This window comes from Drosophila serrata, unplaced genomic scaffold (assembly GCF_035046125.1).
Source record: "Drosophila serrata isolate PLE 108 unplaced genomic scaffold, ASM3504612v1 contig_292, whole genome shotgun sequence".
Taxonomy (NCBI): domain Eukaryota; kingdom Metazoa; phylum Arthropoda; class Insecta; order Diptera; family Drosophilidae; genus Drosophila; species Drosophila serrata.
Genome location: NW_028257190.1, coordinates 677,779 through 704,398, shown reverse-complemented (window position 1 = coordinate 704,398; position 26,620 = coordinate 677,779). Strand labels below are relative to the sequence as shown.

Genomic DNA, 26,620 nt, shown 5'->3' with positions numbered 1-26,620 from the left:
TAAAAATCTCATAACTAAGCGAAAAATGCATTAATTTTAATTCGGAAAGCGGACATATATTAATTTTTAGCAGGTTAATAAAACTGCATACTCCATTTAAAAAGTGAATTTTTGCCCGATTTTTGCAGATTTTCATGATGTAACCCCTTTCCTTTTTTTCCGAAAAATGGGAAATTTCGGAAAAATTTTTTTTCGGCCGGATAAAACTAGAAAGAAAGCCCTGTAGATGCTGATCAAGAATATATATGATTTATAGGGTCGGAAATGACTCCTTCACTTTCTTTTAAGCTTCTGACTGAAGGCCCATTACCATTTTTGTACCGATATTAAACAATATTTTTATTTGAAATTTTTCGACAAATCAAATTTTAAAAATCTCATAACTAAGCGAAAAATGCATTAATTTTAATTCGGAAAGCGGACATATATTAATTTTTAGCAGGTTAATAAAACTGCATACTCCATTTAAAAAGTGAATTTTTGCCCGATTTTTGCAGATTTTCATGATGTAACCCCTTTCCTTTTTTTCCGAAAAATGGGAAATTTCGGAAAAATTTTTTTTCGGCCGGATAAAACTAGAAAGAAAGCCCTGTAGATGCTGATCAAGAATATATATGATTTATAGGGTCGGAAATGACTCCTTCACTTTCTTTTAAGCTTCTGACTGAAGGCCCATTACCATTTTTGTACCGATATTAAACAATATTTTTATTTGAAATTTTTCGACAAATCAAATTTTAAAAATCTCATAACTAAGCGAAAAATGCATTAATTTTAATTCGGAAAGCGGACATATATTAATTTTTAGCAGGTTAATAAAACTGCATACTCCATTTAAAAAGTGAATTTTTGCCCGATTTTTGCAGATTTTCATGATGTAACCCCTTTCCTTTTTTTCCGAAAAATGGGAAATTTCGGAAAAATTTTTTTTCGGCCGGATAAAACTAGAAAGAAAGCCCTGTAGATGCTGATCAAGAATATATATGATTTATAGGGTCGGAAATGACTCCTTCACTTTCTTTTAAGCTTCTGACTGAAGGCCCATTACCATTTTTGTACCGATATTAACAATATTTTTATTTGAAATTTTTCGACAAATCAAATTTTAAAAATCTCATAACTAAGCCAAAAACGCATTAATTTCAATTCGGAAAGCGGCAGTATGCAAATTTTTAGCAGGTTAATAAAACTGCATACTCTATTTAAAACGTGTATTTTTTGCCGATTTTTGCAAATTTTCATGATGTAACCCCTTTCCTTTTTTCGGAAAAATGGGAAATTTCTGAAAAAAATTTTTTTTCGGCCAGATAAAGCTAGAAAGAAAGCCCTGTAGATGCTGATCAAGAATATATATGATTTATATGGTCGGAAATAACTCCTTCACTTTCTTTTAAGCTTCTGACTGAAGGCCCATTACCATTTTTGTACCGATATTAAGAATATTTTTATATGAAATTTTTCGACAAATCAAATTTTAAAAATCTCATAACTAAGCCAAAAACGCATTAATTTCAATTCGGAAAGCGGCAGTATGATAATTTTTAGCAGGGTAATAAAACGGCATACTCCATTTAAAAAGTGAATTTTTGCCCGATTTTTGCAGATTTTCATGATGTAACCCCTTTCCTTTTGTTCCGAAAAATGGGAAATTTCGGAAAAAATTTTTTTCGGCCGGAGATTGCTTAAAAGATTCGCCTGTTGATGCTGATCAAGAATATATATGATTTATAGGGTCGGAAATGACTCCTTCACTTTCTTTTAAGCTTCTGACTGAAGGCCCATTACCATTTTTGTACCGATATTAACAATATTTTTATATGAAATTTTTCGACAAATCAAATTTTAAAAATCTCATAACTAAGCCAAAAACGCATTAATTTCAATTCGGAAAGCGGCAGTATGCAAATTTTTAGCAGGTTAATAAAACTGCATACTCTATTTAAAACGTGTATTTTTTGCCGATTTTTGCAAATTTTCATGATGTAACCCCTTTCCTTTTTTCGGAAAAATGGGAAATTTCTGAAAAAAATTTTTTTTCGGCCAGATAAAGCTAGAAAGAAAGCCCTGTAGATGCTGATCAAGAATATATATGATTTATATGGTCGGAAATAACTCCTTCACTTTCTTTTAAGCTTCTGACTGAAGGCCCATTACCATTTTTGTACCGATATTAAGAATATTTTTATATGAAATTTTTCGACAAATCAAATTTTAAAAATCTCATAACTAAGCCAAAAACGCAATAATTTCAATTCGGAAAGCGGCAGTATGATAATTTTTAGCAGGGTAATAAAACTGCATACTCCATTTAAAAAGTGAATTTTTGCCCGATTTTTGCAGATTTTCATGATGTAACCCCTTTCCTTTTTTTCCGAAAAATGGGAAATTTCGGAAAATTTTATTTTCGGCTGGATAAAGCTAGAAAGAAAGCCCTGTAGATGCTGATCAATAATATATATGATTTATAGGGTCGGAAATGACTCCTTCACTTTCTTTTAAGCTTCTGACTGAAGGCCCATTACCATTTTTGTACCGATATTAACAATATTTTTATATGAAATTTTTCGACAAATCAAATTTTAAAAATCTCATAACTAAGCCAAAAACGCATTAATTTCAATTCGGAAAGCGGCAGTATGATAATTTTTAGCAGGGTAATAAAACTGCATACTCCATTTAAAAAGTGAATTTTTGCCCGATTTTTGCAGATTTTCATGATGTAACCCCTTTCCTTTTTTTCCGAAAAATGGGAAATTTCGGAAAAATTTTTATTCGGCCGGATAAAGCTAGAAAGAAAGCCCTGTATATGCTGATCAAGAATATATATGATTTATAGGGTCGGAAATGACTCCTTCACTTTCTTTTAAGCTTCTGACTGAAGGCCCATTACCATTTTTGTACCGATATTAACAATATTTTTATTTGAAATTTTTCGACAAATCAAATTTTAAAAGTCTCATAAGTAAGCCAAAAACGCATTAATTTCAATTCGGAAAGCGGCAGTATGATAATTTTTAGCAGGGTAATAAAACTGCATACTCCATTTAAAAAGTGAATTTTTGCCCGATTTTTGCAGATTTTCATGATGTAACCCCTTTCCTTTTTTTCCGAAAAATGGGAAATTTCGGAAAAATTTTTTTTCGGCCGGATAAAACTAGAAAGAAAGCCCTGTAGATGCTGATCAAGAATATATATGATTTATAGGGTCGGAAATGACTCCTTCACTTTCTTTTAAGCTTCTGACTGAAGGCCCATTACCATTTTTGTACCGATATTAACAATATTTTTATATGAAATTTTTCGACAAATCAAATTTTAAAAATCTCATAACTAAGCCAAAAACGCATTAATTTCAATTCGGAAAGCGGCAGTATGATAATTTTTAGCAGGGTAATAAAACTGCATACTCCATTTAAAAAGTGAATTTTTGCCCGATTTTTGCAGATTTTCATGATGTAACCCCTTTCCTTTTTTTCCGAAAAATGGGAAATTTCGGAAAAATTTTTTTTCGGCCGGATAAAACTAGAAAGAAAGCCCTGTAGATGCTGATCAAGAATATATATGATTTATAGGGTCGGAAATGACTCCTTCACTTTCTTTTAAGCTTCTGACTGAAGGCCCATTACCATTTTTGTACCGATATTAAACAATATTTTTATTTGAAATTTTTCGACAAATCAAATTTTAAAAATCTCATAACTAAGCGAAAAATGCATTAATTTTAATTCGGAAAGCGGACATATATTAATTTTTAGCAGGTTAATAAAACTGCATACTCCATTTAAAAAGTGAATTTTTGCCCGATTTTTGCAGATTTTCATGATGTAACCCCTTTCCTTTTTTTCCGAAAAATGGGAAATTTCGGAAAAATTTTTTTTCGGCCGGATAAAACTAGAAAGAAAGCCCTGTAGATGCTGATCAAGAATATATATGATTTATAGGGTCGGAAATGACTCCTTCACTTTCTTTTAAGCTTCTGACTGAAGGCCCATTACCATTTTTGTACCGATATTAAGAATATTTTTATTTGAAATTTTTCGACAAATCAAATTTTAAAAATCTCATAACTAAGCCAAAAACGCAAAAATTATAATTATCCATAAGATACTTAATTCTGTACAAAACTCATGTGAATCACCTTCTATCCTTTTCAGATCACAGCTATCCTGGCTACCTCCGAGCTCGCCAATGCCTTCTGGTGGCCCAAGACAACGACGTAAGTGTTAGAATCAGATAGGTTCGGAATCCAGCAATAAACTCTACAACTCTGTTATTCCATAGGAAATCCCCCGGCGGTGGCCAAGTGCTACAATAGATCCCGCTCACCTACTTCCGCACCTACACATACCAGCCTCTGGCGCCCGGCGGTCCCTTCAGTCTGCCCTTCTTTGGCTTTGGATCAGGAGGAGGAGGACCAGGAGCAGGACCAGCAACCAGGCCAGCTGGAAGATGGTGCCACTAAGACCGAACCGGAACCGCTGGAGACGACCTCAGACAGTCCTGTCTAGGGGCTTCAATCAAATTAGCAGTCCAAGTCACAGCCACAGTCTCTATAGTATTAAGACACACGCCTCCTCGACTGATTTTTGTCAACCTTTTTTTTCTCTTATTCATTAAAAGCAGAAATAAATAAAGAACCTTGAAAAATTAGTCTTTTCTTAGTTTTCATGGGGATGGGGGGCAGGGAAGGTTCTGGGTCATACATTATTTGAAGAACTAAAAGAACGAAAAATTTGAATTTGAATTGTCGATCAGTTGCTGCCACGTAAGTAAATCAATAAATTTCGATGACGATAACGCTGTTATTTATGATATGGTCTCACCTATTTCAAAAGTAGTGAAAAATGAGCACACCCGATTTCGATGCAAATCCATTTAATATTGTTGTTGTTGGGCTTGCAGTGCATTATTATTTCAGTTAGAAGTTAAAATTGTAAAAATTAAAAAAAAAATGAGTATGCAGATTGAATAACCTAATAAAAACTAACATAGAACCGTTTTCCGAATTCAAATTAATGCATTTTTGGCTGAGTTATGAGCTATTTAAATTTTGAGTTGTACAGGGTTGTTGTTGTGAAAGGACGTTATTGTTTTTGTTGTTGTTGTCGTCATTCTGTTTTTTTTTCTCGTTTTTGTTGTTGTTGTTGTTGTTGTTGTTGTTGTTGTTGTTGTTGTTGTTGTTGTTGTTGTTGTTGTTGTTGTTGTTGTTGTTGTTGTTGTTGTTGTTGTTGTTGTTGTTGTTGTTGTTGTTGTTGTTGTTGTTGTTGTTGTTGTTGTTGTTGTTGTTGTTGTTGTTGTTGTTGTAATGTGGGTTGTTGTTGTTGTTGTACATACTGTGCAAATCGTGCGGTTGTGTGTTGTACATACTGTGAAATCGTGCGGTTGTGTGTTGCCAAGCCAAGCCTTCGATGTGCTCGGTGTCACTTAAAATTCGACCTGAAATACCAGGCGAACAGAAGGCAGCAGCAAGCAAATTTAATTTTCTGCAAAATCATTTTTCACCCTAAAAGCATGCTACACCGCACCCTAGAAGTATGCAATGCCAAAAATATGCAGAAGTATGCAATTGAAAAAAAAGTGCAGCATACTTCTAGGGTGCAGTGTAGCATGCTTTTGGGGTGATAAATGATTTTGCAGAAAATTAAATTTGCTTGCTGCTGGCTTCTGTTCGCCTGGTATTTCAGGTTGAATTTTAAGCGAAATCGAGCACATCGAAGGCTTGGCTTTGCAACACACAACCGCACGTTTTACACAGTATGTACAACAACAACAACAACCCACATTACAACAACAACAACAACAACAACAACAACAACAATAACAACAACAACAACAACAACAACAACAACAACAACAAAAACAAAAACGACGACAACAACAACAAAAACAATAAGAACCTTTTACAACAACAACACTGTACAACTCAAAATTTAAATAGCTCATAACTCTGCCAAAAATGCTTCAATTTGAATTCGGAAAACGGTTCTATATTTGTTTTCTATAGGTTAACAAATCTGCATACTCAGTTTAAAATGTTAAAAAATTAAATTTTTTTTTGTCAAATTTTGACAATTTTAACGATGGAAAATGGGATATTTTCGAAAAAAATTTTATTTCTACCGGAGATATTAACAATATTTTTATATGAAAATTTTCGACAAATCAAAATGTATACACAAATGTGTATATTCTATGAATAATTTGTCGTATTGGGTTCTTGAACCAGATTATTTTTGGTTATAGTCCTTGTATATCATGGAAAGGAATCACAGAAAATCACCACATATTGGCATTGAAAAAGCAAAACACATTTATTTAATTGTACTTTTTTATTATTTATTTAAAGAAAAAACGTAATCCTTTATCATTTTTTGTGGATGCTTGACATCTCTTTTCATCGTCACTCGTATTCTGCAAGGAGAAATGTTTTAAAAAAAATCATTATAAAAATATATATTTATATATATATGCATAACTGTATAATAAGTATGAATGTATGTATGTACGAGTACGAATAAACACTATAAATACACGGATTTGTTTAAATGCAAGTAGTTAAGCTTAATTAAGTACATAATATTGGTCAATATGCAAAAAAAAAATATAAATGCTATAGCTGATTATTAATGATCGTATAAAAAAAACTTGTATAATTATATATACTGTATAAAAAAAATAGTAAAAAAATGGAATGCGAGTGTCGTTGGACAACAACCCGCACAAGGAAGCTCAGCGACTGAGATTCTTAGAAAAAAAGGATATACTATTACTACACAAAAAAAGTGTGATTAAAAATCGTTCCAGTTTCGGGGCTTTCGTGGCTCCAAAATTAGCCCCAAAAAAAAAAAAGCTCTCGGAGATTTCAAATCTCCAGTAAAAAAAACACTTAGGGTTAGTGGGAAGCGAACTGCTGGCCAGGAATGCCTCAATGGGTGTATGTTAGTGTCCTTGCAAGTATATCCGTGTTTTTGTTGGGAATGATTGGGAATATGCTTGGGGACCGAGATGCTTGGATGGGTGTGGATTATGATGGCTGGTTTGGTGGATGGGTTGGCACAGCGGGCACTTCTCATGTGGGACCATAGAAGGACTGTGTTCCCCACTCTCTCGCTATCCAATTATCCTGGCGGCAGTTGCTGCTCCTTCTGCTCCTCCTTACGGGCTTACGGGCTAAGTTATCCTGGCTATGTACATCCTTGTGGCAGCATTGCGTTGCTTGAGATTAACGGGTTCCATGTACGGCTAGAAAGTTGCACTAGATCGAGGCATCTGCAGATCGTGATCCTGATCCTGATCCTGATCCTGATCCAGATCCTGATCCTGATCCTGATCCTGATCCTGATCATCACCTCCGCTGATTGAGCATCTGCAGGTAGTACTCGCAGTTGGTGCAGTACACCGCCGGCGCAATCACATGCCGCTTCCGGCACAGATTGCACTCGACGGCCTTGGCCGAGGCCTTCACAATGGCATTGTTGTAGACGCGGGTGGGTATGGCAGTGATGGATGCTGGCGCTGATCCTGGAGCTGGAGCAACACCATTAAGCGATGATGCTGCTGATGCTGCTCCTGCTGCTGCCTCGGGCAGACCATTCTGCAGGGCTAGTTTGGTCTGAGGCGGGGGCGGTGGCGGTGGCAGGCAGTCGGCTTCGCCCTTGGTCCCTGGCTCAAAGCTCACCTTCTTGGCGGCCGGTTTCCCTGCCAACAGTTGTTGCTGCTGCAGAAGTTGCTGCTGCTGCTGCTGCTGGTGCTGTTGGACATTGGGCAGTGGGAAATAGGGTCCGGTTGCCGGGCCGGCACCGGCAGCAGGTCCTGGAGCAAGTCCTGGACCGCCAGCTGCTGCTGGGTAGCCATGGGGCAGTGGCACACGCTGGTAGGGTGAGGGCAGGGGCACTTGCTCCGAGATTGCCACAGAGCCATTGCTAAAGTAGCCCAGGCTCAGTTGGGGCGACTGCTGCTGCTGTTGCTGCTGCTGCTGCTGCTGGAGTTGCTGGTGCTTCTGCAGCTGCACGGAGTAGCTCTGGGCCAGCATCTGGTTGTGGTGCAGGGGTCTGGGCATGCTGGTGTACTGGCTATCCATTGGCTGCTGCTGCTGTAGGTGCTGCACCTGCTGGCTGGCCAGGCCGTTCATGCTGGTGCGATGTTGCTGCTGCATCTGCTGTTGCTGCTGCATCTGATGTTGCTGCTGCTGCTGCTGCTGCTGTTGCTTCTGTTGCTGCTGCTGGCGAATCAACTCCTGGTGGTGCTGTATCCTCTGGACATAGCGCTGCATATCCGCATTGGGTGGAGCTGCAGCTGCTGGCCTGCCCAGCATGGGTGATGGTTGCTGCTGCAACTGTGGCTGCTGCAACTGCTGCTGCTGTCTGGGTTGTGCCTCTGTCTGCAGCCGAAGCATGTTCTGCTGCTGCTGCTGGATCATTTGGGCTGTGACGCCGCTCACTTTCTCGTTGGGATGCTGGGCGGTGCGTAGGACCCGCTCCAAGATGGGATTCGGTATGAAGTCATCGTCCTCCTCATTGCCGGCGGTGGCCACGAGGATCACCTGGTCGCAGAAGGACACACTCTTCTTCTTGACCCGCTTGGGTGGCTGATTCTGCTGCAGACTCTGCTGCACCATCGTGTTGAGCAGCTCCACTTCGCGGATTTCCTCTGCGATCTGGGACTGGCTCATCTCGTACTTGGGCTTGGGCAACACCAACTGCTGCTGCTGCAGCTGTTGCTGCTGCTGTTGCTGGTGTTGCTGCTGTTGCTGGTGTTGCTGGTGGAGTCCTAGGCTGGGCCTCGAGTCTACTTCATCCACATCCAGCTTGGCGCTGGGCAGGCCATTCATCTGCGTGCGCAGCTGGGCCGCCGGCTGTGAGAGCAACTCCTGGGAGGCATACGACCGGATCTGCGTCTGCTCGAATCGATGCGCCAGATCCCGGACACTGGACGGCGAGGAGGCCTCCAGTTTGCGCTGCATGGCCCTCAGATCGCTGGCCTGCTTCGCCTGCAGCTCCTTCAGCCAGGTGGCATCCGCGGGATGGCCACCGTTCGGCTGCTGCTGTTGCTGCTCCTTGCGCAGCTTGAGCAGATGCTGGCGCTGCTGCAGCTGGGCCAGGATGCTGGTGGTGCCCTCCAGGGAGTCCAACTGCTGACGCTGCTGCTTGCTGGCCGCCTCCAATGCCTGCAGCTGGCAAAGCTGCTGGTTGAGTGGCTCCAAATCCAGTTCTGGTGGCGGTGGCGGCGGAAAATCCTCACTGGCCTGCCGCGAATGGCAGGCAGAGTGCGGCGGACTGGGATATGGGGGCAGTTCCATTGGCGGTGGCAGGGGCAGGTCCTGGCCCAGCATCTGCAGCTGATCCTTGAGGGGACTCTGCTCGGAATGAACCTGGGCACAGGTGGTGATGATCGTCTGGCAGGAATCCTCGCTAATCGAAGTGTTGGAGCTCATGGCGGACAGGTTGGAGAGGTTGGCCTCGTGGTGGAACTGCTGCTGCTGCTGCTGCTGCTGCTGCTGCTGCTGGGGGGTCAGCGTGGAGCTGGTGCGCATGGGCGGCGGCGGAGCCACCTTGGGCACCATGGTCAGCTGACGGCCGCTACCGTGGAAGCTCTTGCGCATCAGCTTGCTGCGCTCCAGATTGGGATTCGGATTCGCACCGGCTCCCGCCTGGCCAGCAGCTCCTCCTCCGCCATTACCTCCCGTGGGATAGTCAAAGTGTCCCTCGGAGATGTAGCCACTCATGGCGGCCGAATGGGCCAGGCCATGGCTGTGCTTGCCCAGACCCACGGCGCTGTCGTCCACGGAGCTGCCCAGGAGGAGCTGGGAGCCGGCGGTGGCCATGGCCGGATAATGCGGATGATGATGGGAATGTGCGTGGGGATGGTGCGTGGCCTCGGTGAGATCCGCCTCGGTGAGGTCCGGCATGGAGCGATTCTTGCGGCGTATGAGGCCACCCATTAGAAGCTTGCGCCGGATCTTGTGCTGCTTCTTGCCGCTCTTGTCCTTCTCCTTCTTCTCGTCCTTGTCCTCCTTGTGCTTCTTCAGCGTGTCCTTGGCATTGACCAGCAGTGTCTCGGTGAGCGAGAACTCACGGGTGAGCTTGTTGCGATCCTCGCTCCGGCTTCGCTTCTCCTTCTCCTTGTCCTTGTCCTTGTCCTTGTCCCGGCGTCCAAACAGTGACCGACTCTCGCGCTCTGGCTTGCCGGGTGTTCCCTGCTTCTCCTTGTCCTTCTCGCTGACCTTCTCCCGCTCCTGCTCGTACTCAATGGCATTGTCATCGCATGCGGAGGCGGCGGCCAGAGCCTTGAGCGGACTCTTCCGCTTGGGCAGCGTGGCATAGATCTCGATGCTGGCGGGGATTTGCTGCTGCAGCTGCTGGAACTGTTGCTGCTGCTGCTGCTGCTGCAGATGCTGCTGCTGCTGCTGCTGTTGCTGCTGCTGCTGCTGCACCTGCTCCTTGTCCAGCGTGCGATCCTTGCTGTTCTGGCGCACATGCTTCACGCTACTGGTACTGCCCTCCCGCATATGCTTCAGCTCTGGCATGGCCTCCGTTTCGGCACCCTTCTCCACCAGGATGCGACGATGCAGGCTCCTGGCTCGCATCACGCACGTGTTGTGCTTCATACGGGCAAAGGTCATGGTGTGCGGATTACTGTATGGTGCATCCATGGCAGCCCGTGCCCGTCCGGCGGCGGCATTGCAAAGAACCAAAGCGGTTTCCAGATCGTGAGACTCCTCCACCAGCCGCGACTTCTCCAGCAGCTGATCGGCCTCGTGACACAGCTTCTCGCAATCCCCGGACAAGGCCAGTCCGTGTCCATTGTGTGCGGCAAGTCCTCCAAGGCCTGGATGTCCTGCATGTGCCGGCATACCCATGGCTGCCTCTGGTATCTTGGCCAGCTGAGGATCCCTTAGCGTATGCTTCGGTGGATACGAGTCCGTGGAGCTTAGCGAGAAGGAATCATAGCCTGGATCATAGGGCAGGCCATGACGTGTGGGACTCTGCGGTACGGCAGCCACACCACCCCGCTTGGCCACCATATACAGGTAGGGATTATCCAGGGTCGTGGAGCTGGCGGAGCTGGCGCTGTTCCTATCCCCGGACCAGTTGCCCGAATCCCTGCGCCGCGGCTGATTGAGATGCTCGGGCATGGTGAGGCCATCGCTGGGCGGTGAGCTGCCATTGGACGAGGTGGTGGAGGAGGAACCATGGCTCCCATGGCCAGAACTCGACTCGGCACTGTGGCTACGCTGCAGTTGAAGATGCTGGCGACGTGCCAGCTGGGCACTGAGCACCGCCTCGATGGGTTTGCGACTGAGGAAGCCGCCATCCTTGTCCAGGGCTCCGGACTGTACTGCCTGTCCTGGTCCTGATCCTGGTCCTTGTGCTCCTACTGCCATCTGTCCCTGTGTCCCGATCTTGTCCTGAATCACACTCAGGTTCTGGTACTGCGCACTCAGGACATGTTCCACGGTTTTGCGACTGATGTAGGCATCCGTCTCATCGGATCCTGGGAAGATGTTCTTCTGGATGACACTCAGATTCTGGTAATCATTAGTGGCCGGCGTTCGCAGTGGGGTTGGCGTGATGGCACGCCTCGTGTTGCCCAGACAGGGCTTCTCCGGACTGGGAGTCACCGCCCGACGCACCACAGAGGCACTGGTGGGAGCCACTGGTGTGGGTAATGTGGTGGCAGGCATTCCCTCCAGACCTCCTCCGGTGATCGATGACGACGAAGGCTGCTGGGGCACGGCGTAGAGCAGGAGCAGTGGCTGATAGCGTCCTCGACTGCACTTGTCCACCACACCCTCCCAGCTGGGACCCACCTCCTTGACATTGGCATCGTCAAAGTACACCCACACCTTGAGCTTGGTGTGGAAGAAAAAGGTGGTGTAGTGCTTGCCATAGTAGGATACAATCCCCACCAGCTCGTGCTGCGTCTGTTGTGCCCATCTCTGCTCGCTGACCTGATGGAAGACATCACCCAGACGGAGACTGGTGCCCACGGCCTTGAGCACGGCATGAACCTGATCCGCGGCAGGACGTTCCGAGTCCCAAACAATGCCAATGGATACCACATCGGGACGATTGAGCAGCGCCCGACAGATGCCAATTTTGGCTCCACATGTATTCTGTTTTGGGATATATAAGGGGAAACTCATTAGGATCTGCTGAAGAAGGAAGAGGTATATGTATCCACTTACCGGACAGTCACGTATATCGCCCATGTTGCCCGCCGCCCGCAGGAGTTGGCCAAAGCTCAGCTGCTGGTGGGACTGGAGGGCCAGGCTCTTCTGCGAAGTCAATGCCGAGGCGGAGACGTAGTGAACCATCTGTGGGGGGAAACAGAAGCAATTAGCCAAATGCCGATATGGTCAAGAGACGGAAGCGAAGCGCCCACGACTACTCCTCCTCCTCTCTGGCACGTGTTGACGTCAGTTTTTAGGCCTCCTTTTAAGGGTCTGTCTTAGCCATAACCCGTTTAGGCTAACTGTTCTTGGAGCTGGTAGATCTTTAGCTGGGGAGATCGTAGATCAAGTCAAGTGCAGCCTGCAGGTGCAGGTGTTCCAAGCCAAACTGGAACCCACGCCAGGCCACAAGCTCAACTCTGATTGGATCTGAAGTCGGGCTTCATAAGGGGCAGAAACGAGTTCTGCTACACTGGGAGAAACAACTGCAAACTATGCTCAACACGCTGCATAAATAATTAAGCATAAATATATAAGAGAGCAGAGGGTGAGAGGGCAGAGAAAACAAGTAATTCCAGTATTTAAAACAAAAAACAACAATGGAAGCTAACTTCGAGAAGACTTTTCTGTATTGGATTTAACATTTAAAAAATTACAAATTTGACTTCGGACAACTGTTCTATGCCAGTATCTATTACGTTAATAAATCTGCATACTCAGATTAAAATGAAAAAAATTAAAATGAATCTCAAATGTTTGTCAATTTTTCACAATTTTTACGCAGCAAGTATTACTCAGTAACTCTGAACAGCAAGTATCTATGACCAGTATGTAATTATGATCACTTATATCAATGAACATTAAGTAACTATGATCAGTAATTAACTAGGAGCAGTAAATAGCAATGATCACTAAGTATCTATAACCAGTAAGTATGTATGATCAGTAACTAACTTTGAACACTAGTAAACAATGACTTGCAACTTTTGTAACACAACACATATCTGAGACGTGGCCGGCAGCAGGCACTTCGTTCCGGGGAGGTGAGAACTAGTTGGGAATCATAAGCACAGATGTGCGAGATTTGTTTTGGAACAAAGATCAAGCTATTTTAATGAAACTATGGAGTTATTCTTCTGTATAATTTTACGAGTATATAAGTCGGACCATGGCGAATCGGTGGACTATATATATACATATATATAGCTGCCATAGGAACGATCGGAAAATTTTAAGAAAAAATATAATTCCAGTTTTCAAAAGATTTTCGCCAAACTTGATATACATCCAATTTATATTAATCTAGAATTTTGTGTAAAATTTGATGAAACTACTATTAATTTAATGGCCCTAATGTACCACCAAGACGTTCCAAATTATCATCTCAAAGTCACATTTCTTCTGGAGTTTTCACATTTCCAACCTTATTAATTTATCAAAAAAATACCTATCACAAGTCTAATAAAACCCCCAAATACTTTTGATTTTTAACCCATTTAAAATCATTTTTTTTAGGATGAATCCCTGCCACACACTCACCTGGGTGAAGGGCAGCTGCTCGGAGTTGGCTCCACATTTGCAGACACTCTGCTCGATCACTCGCATGGCGAAGCGTCGATGGGCAATGCAGGCCGAGGACTCGCAGGAGTCACCGTCATCCGGCGAGATGTGCGAATGGACGCGATGGAGGAGCAGCTCGAAGCATTCGGCGGCATCGCCCAGGCAGCCCAAGGGAAAGCGGCGTCCCGCCAAGGGGCCACTGGCCAGAGCACGACGCAGTGGCTCCGGGCAAAGAGCCGGCTCTGAGCTGGTCTGCAGCTGCTGGAAGAGTTCCTGTTTCGGGGAAGGAAAATCAATATTCGGGATTAATTTGGGTTTAGTTAGGAGCAGTTGGGATCAGTTCAAGTCAATAAGTTTGAATAAAGATCAGTTAGGATCATCTAGGAACAGTTGGGATGTATTTTAGTTTTAGTTTATCAAGAAAATGAAATCTTTAGATTTGGGTTTTTAAACTGTCTTTCCTAAAACGTTTATCTTGGCTTTAAATTATTTGACTTTCTTTATAGCTTAAATAACCTTTTCTAAATCCTTTATAGTAGCATAATTATAAATACCTAATAATATTTAATACTTAATATATTTTAAGGTTGCTATCCCTCCTAACCCTACATTAGCTCTTCCTTTAAGATTAATTGTTGATAAGTAAATAAATATTTTGAACTTTTGAACTTAATAATATTTAGTACATGATAATACTTACTTATTATTTAAAATGTTGTAATTATAAATAAATATACTTCAAGAAAACCCTAATTGTTAGCTTAAGATAAATGAATAAAGTTGAGGTATAAAGCTTCTTAACTTAATAATATTTAGTACATAATACTTACTTACTTAATATTAAATAAATTATAATACTACTTAAATAAATGCACTACAAACGAAAACCCTACAAAATATTACTATTCATTTTCCACTAACTCCAAGGTTTACCCAGGATATATATTCATGCTAATAAATTACTTAACTCTTTAGCTAAATTAGTAATATATTTGTTTTATTAATGTTTCCTTTAGTTTTCCTTGATTTTCAACTTATTTTCCTTAATATTCCTTCTTGTAAATTTTTAATATATATCCCATTTAACGCATCATCTCCCCTTCGTATACCCTATATATATTTCCAAGACTTACAATAACCGCATTGATGCAACGATCTCGCTCAGCATTTCCATTCGTATTGGCCAGGTTGTTGATGCTGCCATTGTTATAGCCCAAAACAGCCAACTCCAAACTGCTGGATACCTTGGCCAGATGGCTCACCGACTTTGGCTTGGACTGCTGCCTGGTCAGAGTGGCAGATTTGTCACCCAATCCCACGTCCGGCATCATTAGCTTCCTGGGACTGCTGCGGGGCAGAGTACCGCCACCATTGCCATTGGTGGCCATCATCAGGTGACCCAGTTGGGGATGATGCAGGGGACTGCAGCCGGGTATGGGTATGGCCTTGGGCGAGGCAGCTGCAGCGGCAGGTGGAGAGGCGGGCATGGATGTGGCAGGAGCCTCTGATCCTAGAGGTCCTCCTCCTCCTCCTCCTCCTCCTCCTCCTCCTCCTCCACTAGTGCTGGTGGTGCTGATGGGTGACACCACATTGGTGGGCTCCTTCCGCTTGTACCTGAACTTGATCATCTTTGCTGGCGGCTTCTCTCTGTGGAATCCTTTCCTCTCCTGGGGGAATCCTCTTAATAGCTTTTATCGTCGCCCTTCATGGCTCTGTGGAAGTTTGTTTTTAAATTAAAATAAAATTCTCTCGAGTTGCAAGCACTTCTTTGTTTTTTTTTTTGGACAGAAAAGAAGGTGGCAAATCGATTATTGCCCCAGTCAGCTCAACAAAACCAACAGAACTAAGGGAAAAAAAAAACCCAAAAAGGCGAAGAAATTAGCAGCGGAAGTGCCAACAAAACGACGGCGTCAGCCCCCAAAAAGTACACAAAAAAGGTTAAAAAAAAACGAAAAACAACCAAGTAAAAACTGCAACCCCCAGCAATTAAAGAGGAAGTTGCCAGGTTTACACAGAGAGAAATAAACAGTGATTGGTCTGGGAAACATATGTCAAAAATATGAGAGAATGCTAAAAGATCAGCAAGGATTTTTACAAGAGACAAGAAATAAAATCATAAAAGGAAAGCCCAAATTGGTTTCCTTCGGAACTAGAAAATTTATCATAACTAAGTCAAAAATGCATTAATTTCAATTCGGAAAGCATGTTTATGTTTATTTTTAGCAAGTTAATAAAACTACCTAATATTTATAAGCACGAAAATGACTCTTTCACTTAGTTTTAAACTTTTGACTGAAGGCCCATTACCATTTTTGTACCGATATCAACAATATTTTTATATGAAATTTTTCGACAAATAAAATTTTAAAAATTTCATAACTAAGTCAAAAACGCATTAATTTCAATTCGGAAAGCTGTTGTATATTAATTTTTAGCAGGGTAATAAAACTGCATACTCCATTTAAAAAGTGAATTTTTGCCCGATTTTTGCAAATTTTCATGATGTAACCCCTTTCCTTTTTTTCCGAAAAATGGGAAATTTCTGAAAAATTTTTGTTTTTGCCGGAGACGGCCAGAAAGGTTCGTCTGGTGATGCTGATCAAGAATATATATGATTTATAGGGTCGGAAATGATTCCTTAACTGTTTTGCAAGGTTCTACCGCTCTCTAAATTTTACTAAAATCTATGAAATATATACAATAATAATATATTAAATATACGATAAATACTGAGCTTCCTTCCTACCCCATCTCATTTGTTAATATCTTAATTAACCCTCTTTTTCTGGCAGTGCCTTGGCCTGAACTCGGACTTCTGGCGGGCACGCGTATCACTAACAGCAGCGACAGGTTTTTAGTTTATTTGATCAGCAGCGACACTTGGCTTTGTGCATCATGGTCTGGCTCTGTCTCTGGGCTCTGTCTCTGGGCTCTGGGCACTGGACACACCCAGAGTTAACGACTGGACTTGACTTTCGCTTTTGGCCGACCGATCTCGACCTCAATTGCGGCCAATCGAAAGTTTTGCCGTTGAAGAAACCGGTCCACCAGGCCAGAAGTTCTCCTCGATCCGCCTTAAGAAATATGAACTCCAAACTCAAATTGTGGCAATTCAGCGGGTTTTCAATTTTCTGTTTCTGTGTTTCTGTTTTCAAACTGCGAACAAGCAAACTGCATGTGCAGTTGTGCAGTTGAACCTAATATTGCCCGACAACCGCTGACGCCTTGAAAATAAAGTGCCACACGATTGGCAACCCGATCCCGATATATATCCATATCTCCATATATCATTATAGACATATATCCATTTAGCCACATTTAGCCAGTTCCCAGCTCCCCCAGCCCAAGCCCAAGTTAATGGTTTTGCCAGTGAGGAAAAGATCCAGAAAACGTCAAGAAATGACGCCATATGTCGCATATGGCTGAGATCTGTAAACGCCTTTTGTACTTTTGTTCATTTCTCTTTGTATAATTCTTTATATTGCTTTATAATTCTATATATTAACTGTTCTCTGTTTTCTGTAGTCCGTATTTTGCATCTTGGCCAATTACAATGGCTTTTGGCTTAAAGCTATCGACAGCAGTGACACGAACATTTGTCTTGGCTTTTAATATATAAAAATATGCAAAGATACACGGGGAAAAATGCACTATTTATATATGATAAGTAAACTAGTACTATTATATTATAATTATTAATTAGTTATGATTTAATATATGTTGTACTTCTAAAAACTTCAAAGGAAAAGATGCAATTTTTTAGGGCATACAAACATATTCAATTTATTAAATATCTCATGTTTAGTATACTGCTTTTAAATATAATATAATATATACAAATATATTTTAAGTATATATTTATTATCCTATAAACTTTAATGTTTCATTATAAATATATTTAAAAGTCATTATATTTTCCCGTTCTGAATTGAAGAAGCTATCTTTAAAGGCAATCCCGCATCTTTCATTTTCCTGTTTCTTTTCATATATATTTTAAAGCTTTTAACTGAACAAATGAAAATAAACAAACAAATTGGGAATTGGGAACAATTAACACTTGTCAACTGTTTCGAATTTTTCGAGGGAACAGAGAAAGGTGCAAGTAAGAGGGAAAGGGTTCCCCGTTTTCAAGCTGTGAGTTCCTTGGAAAATAAACAACACAAAACCTTGAATATTAAGTGTTATATACTTTAAGTAAATTTAATAAGAAGTAAGTTACTCAAAATAAACAAAACAAAGCTAATAAAGTTAAGAAATTAAACATTTTTTATTTGATATAAATAAACTGTGATTAAATATTAAAAAAACAAGATCAGAGAGTCTCAAATAAATTTTAAAATTATACAAAGGAACTCAACTTTTTAGCGTTTTATTTATTACTTTTATTTTATCACAAAACACACACTAAACACAACAAAAAATAAAATACCCATAAAAAAGCCACACACAAAGTTCTACCTAAAACCAAGTGCACTATTTGTATTTATTTTTATATATGTATATATTTTTGTGTGACATTTCTGGGCTTTATGACCAGCGGAAAATGCTAGGTGCGCCGCCTTCTGAACATAAAAAAATAAAATGTTTAATAAGCGGAAAAGCCGACACAACTTTGTTGTTGGCGAGCGGAAGTTGGTCAGCAAGCAGGTGGGGGGAGGGGGAGAATGGGGAAATGGAAAGGGAGGAAAAACAGAGTGATTTCCTAATTGTTTTTCCCCAGCCTGCACTTGCTTATTTTTTAACATATTTAATTGTCCATTCAATGGACAAAACAGTTGCATGCTAATTAGTTTTGGTTACAGAGACCGAGAGTCACGCTCTTTAATTACCAATTTTGGGAGCACAAAAGGGAGCTGGGATCTGGTCAGTTGGCGAATCATTTAGGCCATGCAATTAGCCAGGCAATTGGTCAATTATTTTGGCCAAATGAAAAGAAAACAGATACAGATCGTTAAGTTGCGAAGTTGCAAGCCACAAATGATGAGGATTTTTTGTGAAAATTCAAGCAGCTTTAACTTGGATTCTTTGTATTAAAATTATAAATATTATACATAATATTAATAGTGACAAATCTTGCCAGTTTTGTGGTTCATGTTTTCGAGTTTTGGCTTTTTTTTTTTTGATTTGCCAGACTCGGGGAACTGGCAGTCCTTGAGACCGCCACTATTTATAGATCTTTGCACACCTCAAAAGCCAAGAGAGATAGATACAGATACAGATACAGATACAGATACAGATACAGATACAGATACAGATACAGATACAGCTTCAAAGCTTGAGATACAGCTCGTGTGAGGCTGCTTAGCTCCGGCTCTCAAAATGCAAAACAAGTTAACAAACTGGCCTGCAGCCACATAAATGTTTTCATTTATTATTATTAATGCTACCAGCTTCTGTCTCTTGTTGTTTTTTCATATTATATTTTCTTTTTTTTTAGCTGCTTTTATACATATACTTTTTTTTCCATGATTTACGGCTCTTAATTGTTAACAGAATTTTATGGGCAACGCTTCCGCAATTACAGTCGACAGACAAAAGCCAAAAGAACTGACCTTTTTCTCAGCCAAAGTGCAAGTACTGCCAAGTAAGAAGTACTACCTGAAGATGCCAGATTTTGCAGCAGATTTTTCTTTAGATTGCAAGACACAAAAACAAAAAAACAGTATACAAAAAGAAAAGGTAAAAACTGCACGGCAGGTAAGAATGTGGGAACAACACACGTGCAACCTGCAACCTGCAACCTGCAACCTGCAACTTGCCACACACAAAAGATGCCTCCAGGGGAGAGAGAGAAAGAGGCATCCAGCGGCGTTGTAAGTTAGATAAATGAGACAGTCTTAGACACTGCTCGAAAAATATGGTATCTTCCTTATATTTTGTATATATTTTATGTTGTATTTCCAAGAAGAAACAGCTTTGCTTTCACTAAACTAATTAAATATGCATTCTCTAAAGTCAGATTTTTTGATAGAGAAAGCAGTCTCTATAAATTTTGAATAAATATTTATGTTTACTCTTAAACTTTATAAAATATTTGCCATATATAACATATCTTTAATAAGTAAACCCCTCCAAAAAAGGAAGCTCAAGTCACGTTTTGTTTACCAAAAACTTAAACAAAGAACTAACTAATCGCCAGGCAGACGTGCCTTTAAAATGAATATTTGTGGCACTAAAATTTAGCTGAAAGTTATGTCAGCATAATGAGCTATCATTATAGCTTATTACCATTTTGTATTCCGAGATATATTTCTCAGTGTAAACCTGCCACGGCGCACGTGAGTCGAGTGCCAAGCAAAAGGCTGATCCCCAACTTGAATTTTTCTGTTAAATATTTACATATGCCAGACATGCGTTGCGTTGGACTCAGAATTAGCCATAAATATGCCGACTTGGCCAAGAAAGAACTGGCCTGGCCCTATCGATGGCTCTCTCAAGATGATCACAAGAATGGTAATGACGATGATGATGGTGGTGGGGTTGAGGTGACAAACTCAAAGGGGGGAGCGGCAACAAAACTCTCCTTGCATTTCAATTAAAGGAGTGTCTTCCCATGCAAATTGAAAGAACCAAGCAACCCAAGCATTACTCTTCCAGGGGAGCCAAGAAATTGCACTTAAATGCTAGAAGACATCGCGTGATTCCAATGGACTTTCCCTAGGGAAATACAAGTGGCTTCTGCTGCGTGCCTTGCTCAGATTAATCTTTAATAAGCCGCATAAATGCATTGGCATTAAGCAGTCTCAGTCTCCGTCATAGCGAGTGCCTACTGTGTGACCTGCCTGGCTACAGGTTTCTGTCCCTGGCATTTACATACCAAAAGAGATCTCCTCACACAAAAGGCCAGCATAAACAGCGAAACAAGTTAACAAGACCCGCATGGTCAGCAAGATCCGAAGATGAATATATCTAAATTATAGAATCAATAAGCTTCGGGAAGAAAACACATAAACTGGTAGCTTTGTTGAGCTGCTTTAAGCCTCCCGAAATACTGGCCAAAAAAGACACTTAACTCCAATTCTCAACTTACGCCAACAAAGATATATATTCCACATGCGCAGAGATCGGGGTTTGATAAATCCAATTCAATGGTTATTTTCTGTATTTTTTTTAGACAACTTTTTGCACTTTTTTTGTTGCCAATCAAACAAGTCTGTTTGTGGTTTGTAAACTTTTGCAAGGCACTTGGAAAAAAATATATATGTATATATATATAGTACTGGGATCAGCGTTCTTTATTTGCCGCGCGCGGGAAGAATCTCTTTCTATCTCTCTTTCTCACAGAAGCTGCGATTGCAGATTTTCTTAGAAGAAAACGGGAAAGGGAAGAAACGACTGCGAAGAAACACGTCTGCACTGTATAGGTTTTGGCTCGCAACTGAAACTCGTTTTGGCCAGAGACCCAAGCCCACAGCTCTTTCCAGAGAGTGAGAGAGAGGCAGAGAGAGAGAGAGATAGAGAGAGACTGAGACTGGAACTGAGAAACTCGGAGAAAGAGAGAAACTGGTTTCCAGGGGAACGAATGAACGAGAGACTCAGGTTCTGGGCTTCGGTTTCGTCGTCGGTTTCGGGTTATATCAACAAAACAGCAGCAAAACTGGCAGCAGCAGGGGAAACACTCAACTCACCTGAGCAAACCCAAAAAAACCAAACTGAATATCCAAATGCAAACCCAAACGGGGGAGTATATCTTGTACCTTGTTGTGGGCCAGAAAACAGGTAAACGTCTTGGACGAGCAGGTAAGCAGGAGTCTCTCTCTCTCTCTCTGGATTCTCTGTCGTGATTTTTAAACTCTAAGCACCCTGTTTCAAAGGAAATCATCATCTTAATCCAACAAAAATAATAATACTCTTAGATAAATGGAGTCTTTGGGGACTCTAGGTCTCTTTAGCTTCATTTTATGAGTCAGTCTGCTTGATCAACCTAAGAAAGAAATCCAAAAAAACCCAGCAATTCCAGCGAAAATCATAAGAAATTGAACCTTCAATAAAAACACAGGGAAAAATTGGGGTATCAGAAAAATAAAGAAAGAGGTCTTGTAAAGTGGATTAAACTCTGTATAAGTTAAAATACTAGTAACTAGTAAATAATAACTAGTAAATAAATACCAGTAAATAATAACTAGTAAATAATAACTAGTAAATAATAACTAGTAAATAATAACCAGTAAATAATAACCAGTAAATAATAACTAGTAAATCATAACTAGTAAATAATAACCAGTTAATAATAACTAGTAAATAATAACTAGTAAATAATAACTAGTAAATAATAACTAGTAAATAATAACCTGTAAATAATAACCAGTAAATAATAACCAGTAAATAATAACTAGTAAATAATAACCAGTAAATTATAACCAGTAAATAATAACCAGTAAATAATAACCAGTAAATAATAACTAGTAAATAATAACTAGTAAATAATAACTAGTAAATAAAAACTAGTAAATAATTACCAGTAAATAACAACTAGTAAATAATAACTAGTAAATAATATTTACCAGTTCCTATTACTTACTATTCCCTTTTAAGATTAAAAAACAAAACTCCTTAAAATATGTTAGCTTCTAATTACTAATTACAATTTCCCAATTAATAGTTCTGTTTCCTTTTTACCCTTTACAATAAAAGTATAAAATTTCTAAATAATCTATCTAGCCCCACAGAAATGTCTCCCATTTCTACTCTAATTTAAAGATAATTAAATCAAGCATCTCTAGATACAGATACAGTTGCTTCACCCACAAAACACACAAAAATAAACTCAAGAAACCCCAGAAAATAACCCCAGAGTAACCCCCCAAAAAAACAAAATGAAAGACAAATTTTTGGGTTTATCTGTGTTGCGGGTGAGTGAAAAGAAAATGAAATGAAATGGTAAATGCAAGACACGTTCCAGTTCGGTTTATCGGCTCATAAAGATGCTGCACCACAATCTTCTTTTTTTATCCCCCAACTCTGCTCAGCTCTTCGTCTCCCTGATCTTCTCTTCTCCGAATTAAGAAGAATGCCGCCTTGTCTTTCTTCGCTGGGTTTCTTCTCGGGTTTTTTTCTTCTTTTTTATACATGCTTTTTTATGCTCGACACCCGCCACAATTTCCATGACTCAAGACTGGAGGAAAGGGTTAAATGGAGATGACTCATGCCAATTGATTGATTGCTTGATGGGTCTTAAATCAATTGCACACAGAGATGCACAGCAGTGAAAGGTCTTAATATTTGCACAAGAATCAAATCGGAAATCGATCATATCGATATCGAAAATATTTGCAAGTAAAAAATTACAGATTTTTCCTATTTTTCAAAGTTTTAAAAACTCATAACTAACCAAAAATGCATCAATTTCAATTCGGAAATCGGCAGTATGCTAATTTTTAGCAGGTTAATAAAACTGCATACTCCATTTAAAAAGTGAATTTGTGGCCGATTTTTGCAAATTTTCATGATGTAACCCCTTTCCTTTTTTCCGAAAAATGGGAAATTTCTGAACAAGTTTTTTTTCGGCCGGATATGGTTAAAAAGATTCGCCTGTTAATGCTGATCAAGAATATATATGATTTATAGGATCGGAAATGAGTTCTTCACAGATTTTTAAGCTGCTGACTGATAATATAATACCCTGTAAAGGTATAAAAACCTATAAAGCTTCAAACTGTAAAACCTCCATTTGATATATCTTCTTTGTGTAGTCAGAACACTGATCAATCAACCTTTAAAGCTTGAGACTGGAAATTGGATACTAAACACAAAGGCCAAGTCACTCTTTGATGGATGAACCCGGCGAGTTCTCTTTCTCTAATATGTCAACTGAAAAATTAACCAACAAAATATGAAATAAAGAAAAAGAAATATAGGTAGAGAAACAAATCAAGAAAGTGATTAACAAAACTATTCAATAATTAATGGGTGCTGCATTTCATTTTTACAAAATATAAGAAATAAAATAAAAAGCTCAAAAACTCAGCAGAAAAAACCTTCAAGTCGCACGTCGAATGTCGCATAAATTCAAGAGATAAACAACTATAAAAAAAAAACTTGACAAAATTAAAGCCCCAGCCATGGATGGGAGTAACTGGGTTTTTTTTTCCATTTTAACTTGGCCAAAAAGCAGAGTGAATCATGCTAAAAATAAAGAAAGAAAAATGCTGCTCTGATGGAGATCTCTTGGGGACTTTATGGTTACGCCAAGGAGCTGCCTGGTTCCCATTAGCACCTGTAACGCCTTCACGCTCGTGCCCAGCCCATATCGTGTCTATATATATATATGTTTATATACTGAATATATCTCTATATGTACCTACTATGCAATCCTACCTCTGTTCATGTTAATTTCATTTTTATTTTATGGGCCCTGCGCTGGACAAACAAAGAGACCCCGAAAAGAAACCCTTGAGGACTATGCACTCGAACAATTTGTTTGTTTGCATTTACTTAGATCCATTTGAGATTAGGGCCTGAAAAAAATCTGGAGTATCTGGAGATAGTCTGGAGATACTCTCGAAAAGCAAACAGAGCTTAAAACTTGGAGTTCTGATAGGATAGTGCAGAGAGAGAAAAATCCTAGTCTTTGAGATGATGTAAAATCTTTGAGAAATAAAAGCTATTATGTAGATTCAAAATATAATCATAATTGGTATGGAAAATATATAAAAATTTAGTGTCCTAATACCATATCATAATATAGAAAAACTTTGAATAAAAATATATAAAATAATATATGAAAATGTATAGGAAAATGCTACAGGACATTGTTTATATCTTCAGTTTGTTTATTAACTTATTTATTTATTTATTTGTATTATTTTTAAGCCTAATTATTGCCTTAAACATATTCAAAAAACCCACCCTATAAGCAATAAACAAACCATTTAAAAACAATTAAATAAAATATATATAGACAAAAGTCTAGCCCTTGGAAATTTCCTTTTATTACCAATTCTGTGTGCGCTGATCTCGTCCTTAAAATGTGGTCTAGACCTCGTGAATGAGGCTTTTCCGTGTAGAGAGAGAGAGTGGACCATTGTCTTAATGACTTTGTCCTTGTCACTAATCACATTTTCCCCTGCCACCGGGGTTTTATTTTATTTTTCGTATTTATTTTCTGTAGCGGATGAGAGTGATTTTTCGTGAAAAACGTTCCCTAATGGGAATTGTGCATTGAGGCATAACCGAGGGCGGGCTCCGTCGGAGACGATTCTTCTTGGCCGAGAAGGAGAAGGTAAGGTGTCTCAGTTGGCCCATTCTTAACCCTCCAGTGGCCACAAAGCGTGGGGAAGGCCTGAACGCCTGGTCAAAATGCGATCGCAATCGTGGGAGTTTCCCAGCCCAAAAAGGCCAATGTCTTCGACGATTTTCATAATTAAATAGGCGACGTCTTCCCGCGGGAAATGAATGGTGGGTTCATGCATGGTGGAGGGTTATACAAGTTGCAGGTTGTAAGAAAAATTAATTTAGAACTCAAGGTGGAGAACGCCGGCATAATTAATGCAAAAAAAAAAGAGGAAAAACATACAAGACAAAGGCAACCCTACCATGGTTGCCATGGATTCCCTCTTCTTCCCAACAAACTCGTCTTCAAGGTGTACTCCAGTCAAAACAAAAACAAACCCAACACTTTCCACGGCGACGACGTCATCAATGTTTGAAGAGTTCTCAAAAGAGTGAGAGGCAAGAGCTCATCGAGAGAGAGAGAGAGAGAGAGAGACAGTGAGAACGCGCATTGTGTGTGGCAGTGAACACCCTGTTTCGAAAAGTACAGTCCCGCTTAGAGGCTTTTGTCTCTTTTCTTTTCTTTTTCTTGCCGTTGCTCAGAGTTTTTCCGGAACGTCACGAGTTTGTCGCTTGCCCGCGGCCTAACACGAAGCCAGAAGAAGATATAGTCTCCTCCTCCTCCTCAATCTTTATGCTGACCATAACGAAGACCCTGCTAATGATGATGATCATGATGATGAAGATGATCATTATCCTCGGGTCTGGTTTGTGAGGATCCCCCCTGTTTGGAGAGAGAGAGAGAGAGAGTATGGGGGATCACTCGGCTTTTCTCTATACAGTTTTTCCTTAGTTTTCATGATTTTGCATATTGGTTAAAGACCATGACTTGATTTTTTGGGAAACTCGAACGAATTAGTTATTAATTTCTTGTTACAATTCTTTTGAGGCAATTCTTTAAAGAAATATATTATATTTTCTAGTATATGTATAATTTAAGATATTATAAAAAATGTAATATAATATAGAATTCAATCAACAAAAAATGGTGCAACAATTTATAGAACTTAATATATAATTTGAAGCCCAAGAGATCAAGATGGAAATATACATTTGCTAGCATATGTATAATTTAAGATATTATATAAAATTTGATATAATTTAAAGGTCAAAATCCAAAAACTGGTAAAACATTATATATATATATATATAACATATATAAATATATATCCTTACTAAAATACTTCAATTCAAAGCCCAAGTCGGATGTATTCACCATTTTCTAACGAATTTCCCACTGTTAAGCTCTAATATCAAGTAAAACCCCGCTAAAAATCCTATATATACTTTAAATTATTTTAGTTACTCTCCTAATTTATAGTCTTAAAATCCATTTGCATAATTGTGCAGTGACTTCTGACTTAATTTATGTTTTAACGAGGTGAGAACAGGACAAATGGGTCGCAATTAAAAGGGTCAGGAGCTCGAACGTCACGCAACACAGGATCGGGGTTGCCGGTTGAACCTGGCATTATCCTGGCCCAGGATCTCACCACCAACCACACCAAAAAGGTTCTGGACAGGCGAACGGTGAACATGTGGAAAGCAGGCGGAAAACCGGTGGAAAACCGTTTGTGAAAAACCCCTTGTGGAGGGGGTGTGAACCTGATGTTGCTG

The 26,620-nt window shown here is 40.3% G+C and overlaps 1 protein-coding gene and 1 long non-coding RNA gene across 6 annotated transcripts in view; one reads left to right on the top strand and one right to left on the bottom strand.

Annotated features, from left to right (window-relative positions):
* Positions 1-3,941: 3,941 nt before the first annotated feature.
* LOC147643129 (uncharacterized) lies at positions 3,942-4,650 on the top strand. The gene is made up of 2 exons (XR_015272525.1): positions 3,942-4,216; positions 4,282-4,650. It is a non-coding gene; the product is annotated as an uncharacterized LOC147643129 (long non-coding RNA).
* A 1,660-nt stretch (positions 4,651-6,310) lies between these two features.
* ec (ubiquitin specific peptidase echinus) overlaps positions 6,311-26,620 on the bottom strand; it is a 158,815-nt gene continuing 138,505 nt past the window's right edge. For 4 of the 5 annotated variants that reach the window (XM_086836652.1, XM_086836651.1, XM_086836653.1 and 1 more), the window contains 3 exons: positions 13,712-14,005; positions 12,188-12,316; positions 6,311-12,115 (listed from right to left, as the gene is read on the bottom strand). In XM_086836652.1, the coding sequence (XP_086692778.1) occupies positions 7,346-12,115; positions 12,188-12,316; positions 13,712-14,005 (5,193 nt within the window). In that variant the 3' untranslated portion in view covers positions 6,311-7,345. Of the gene's footprint in view, positions 12,116-12,187; positions 12,317-13,711; positions 14,006-14,865; positions 15,445-20,762; positions 21,116-26,620 lie in introns of those variants that run through there. The other variant, XM_086836649.1, reaches the window with a different exon arrangement.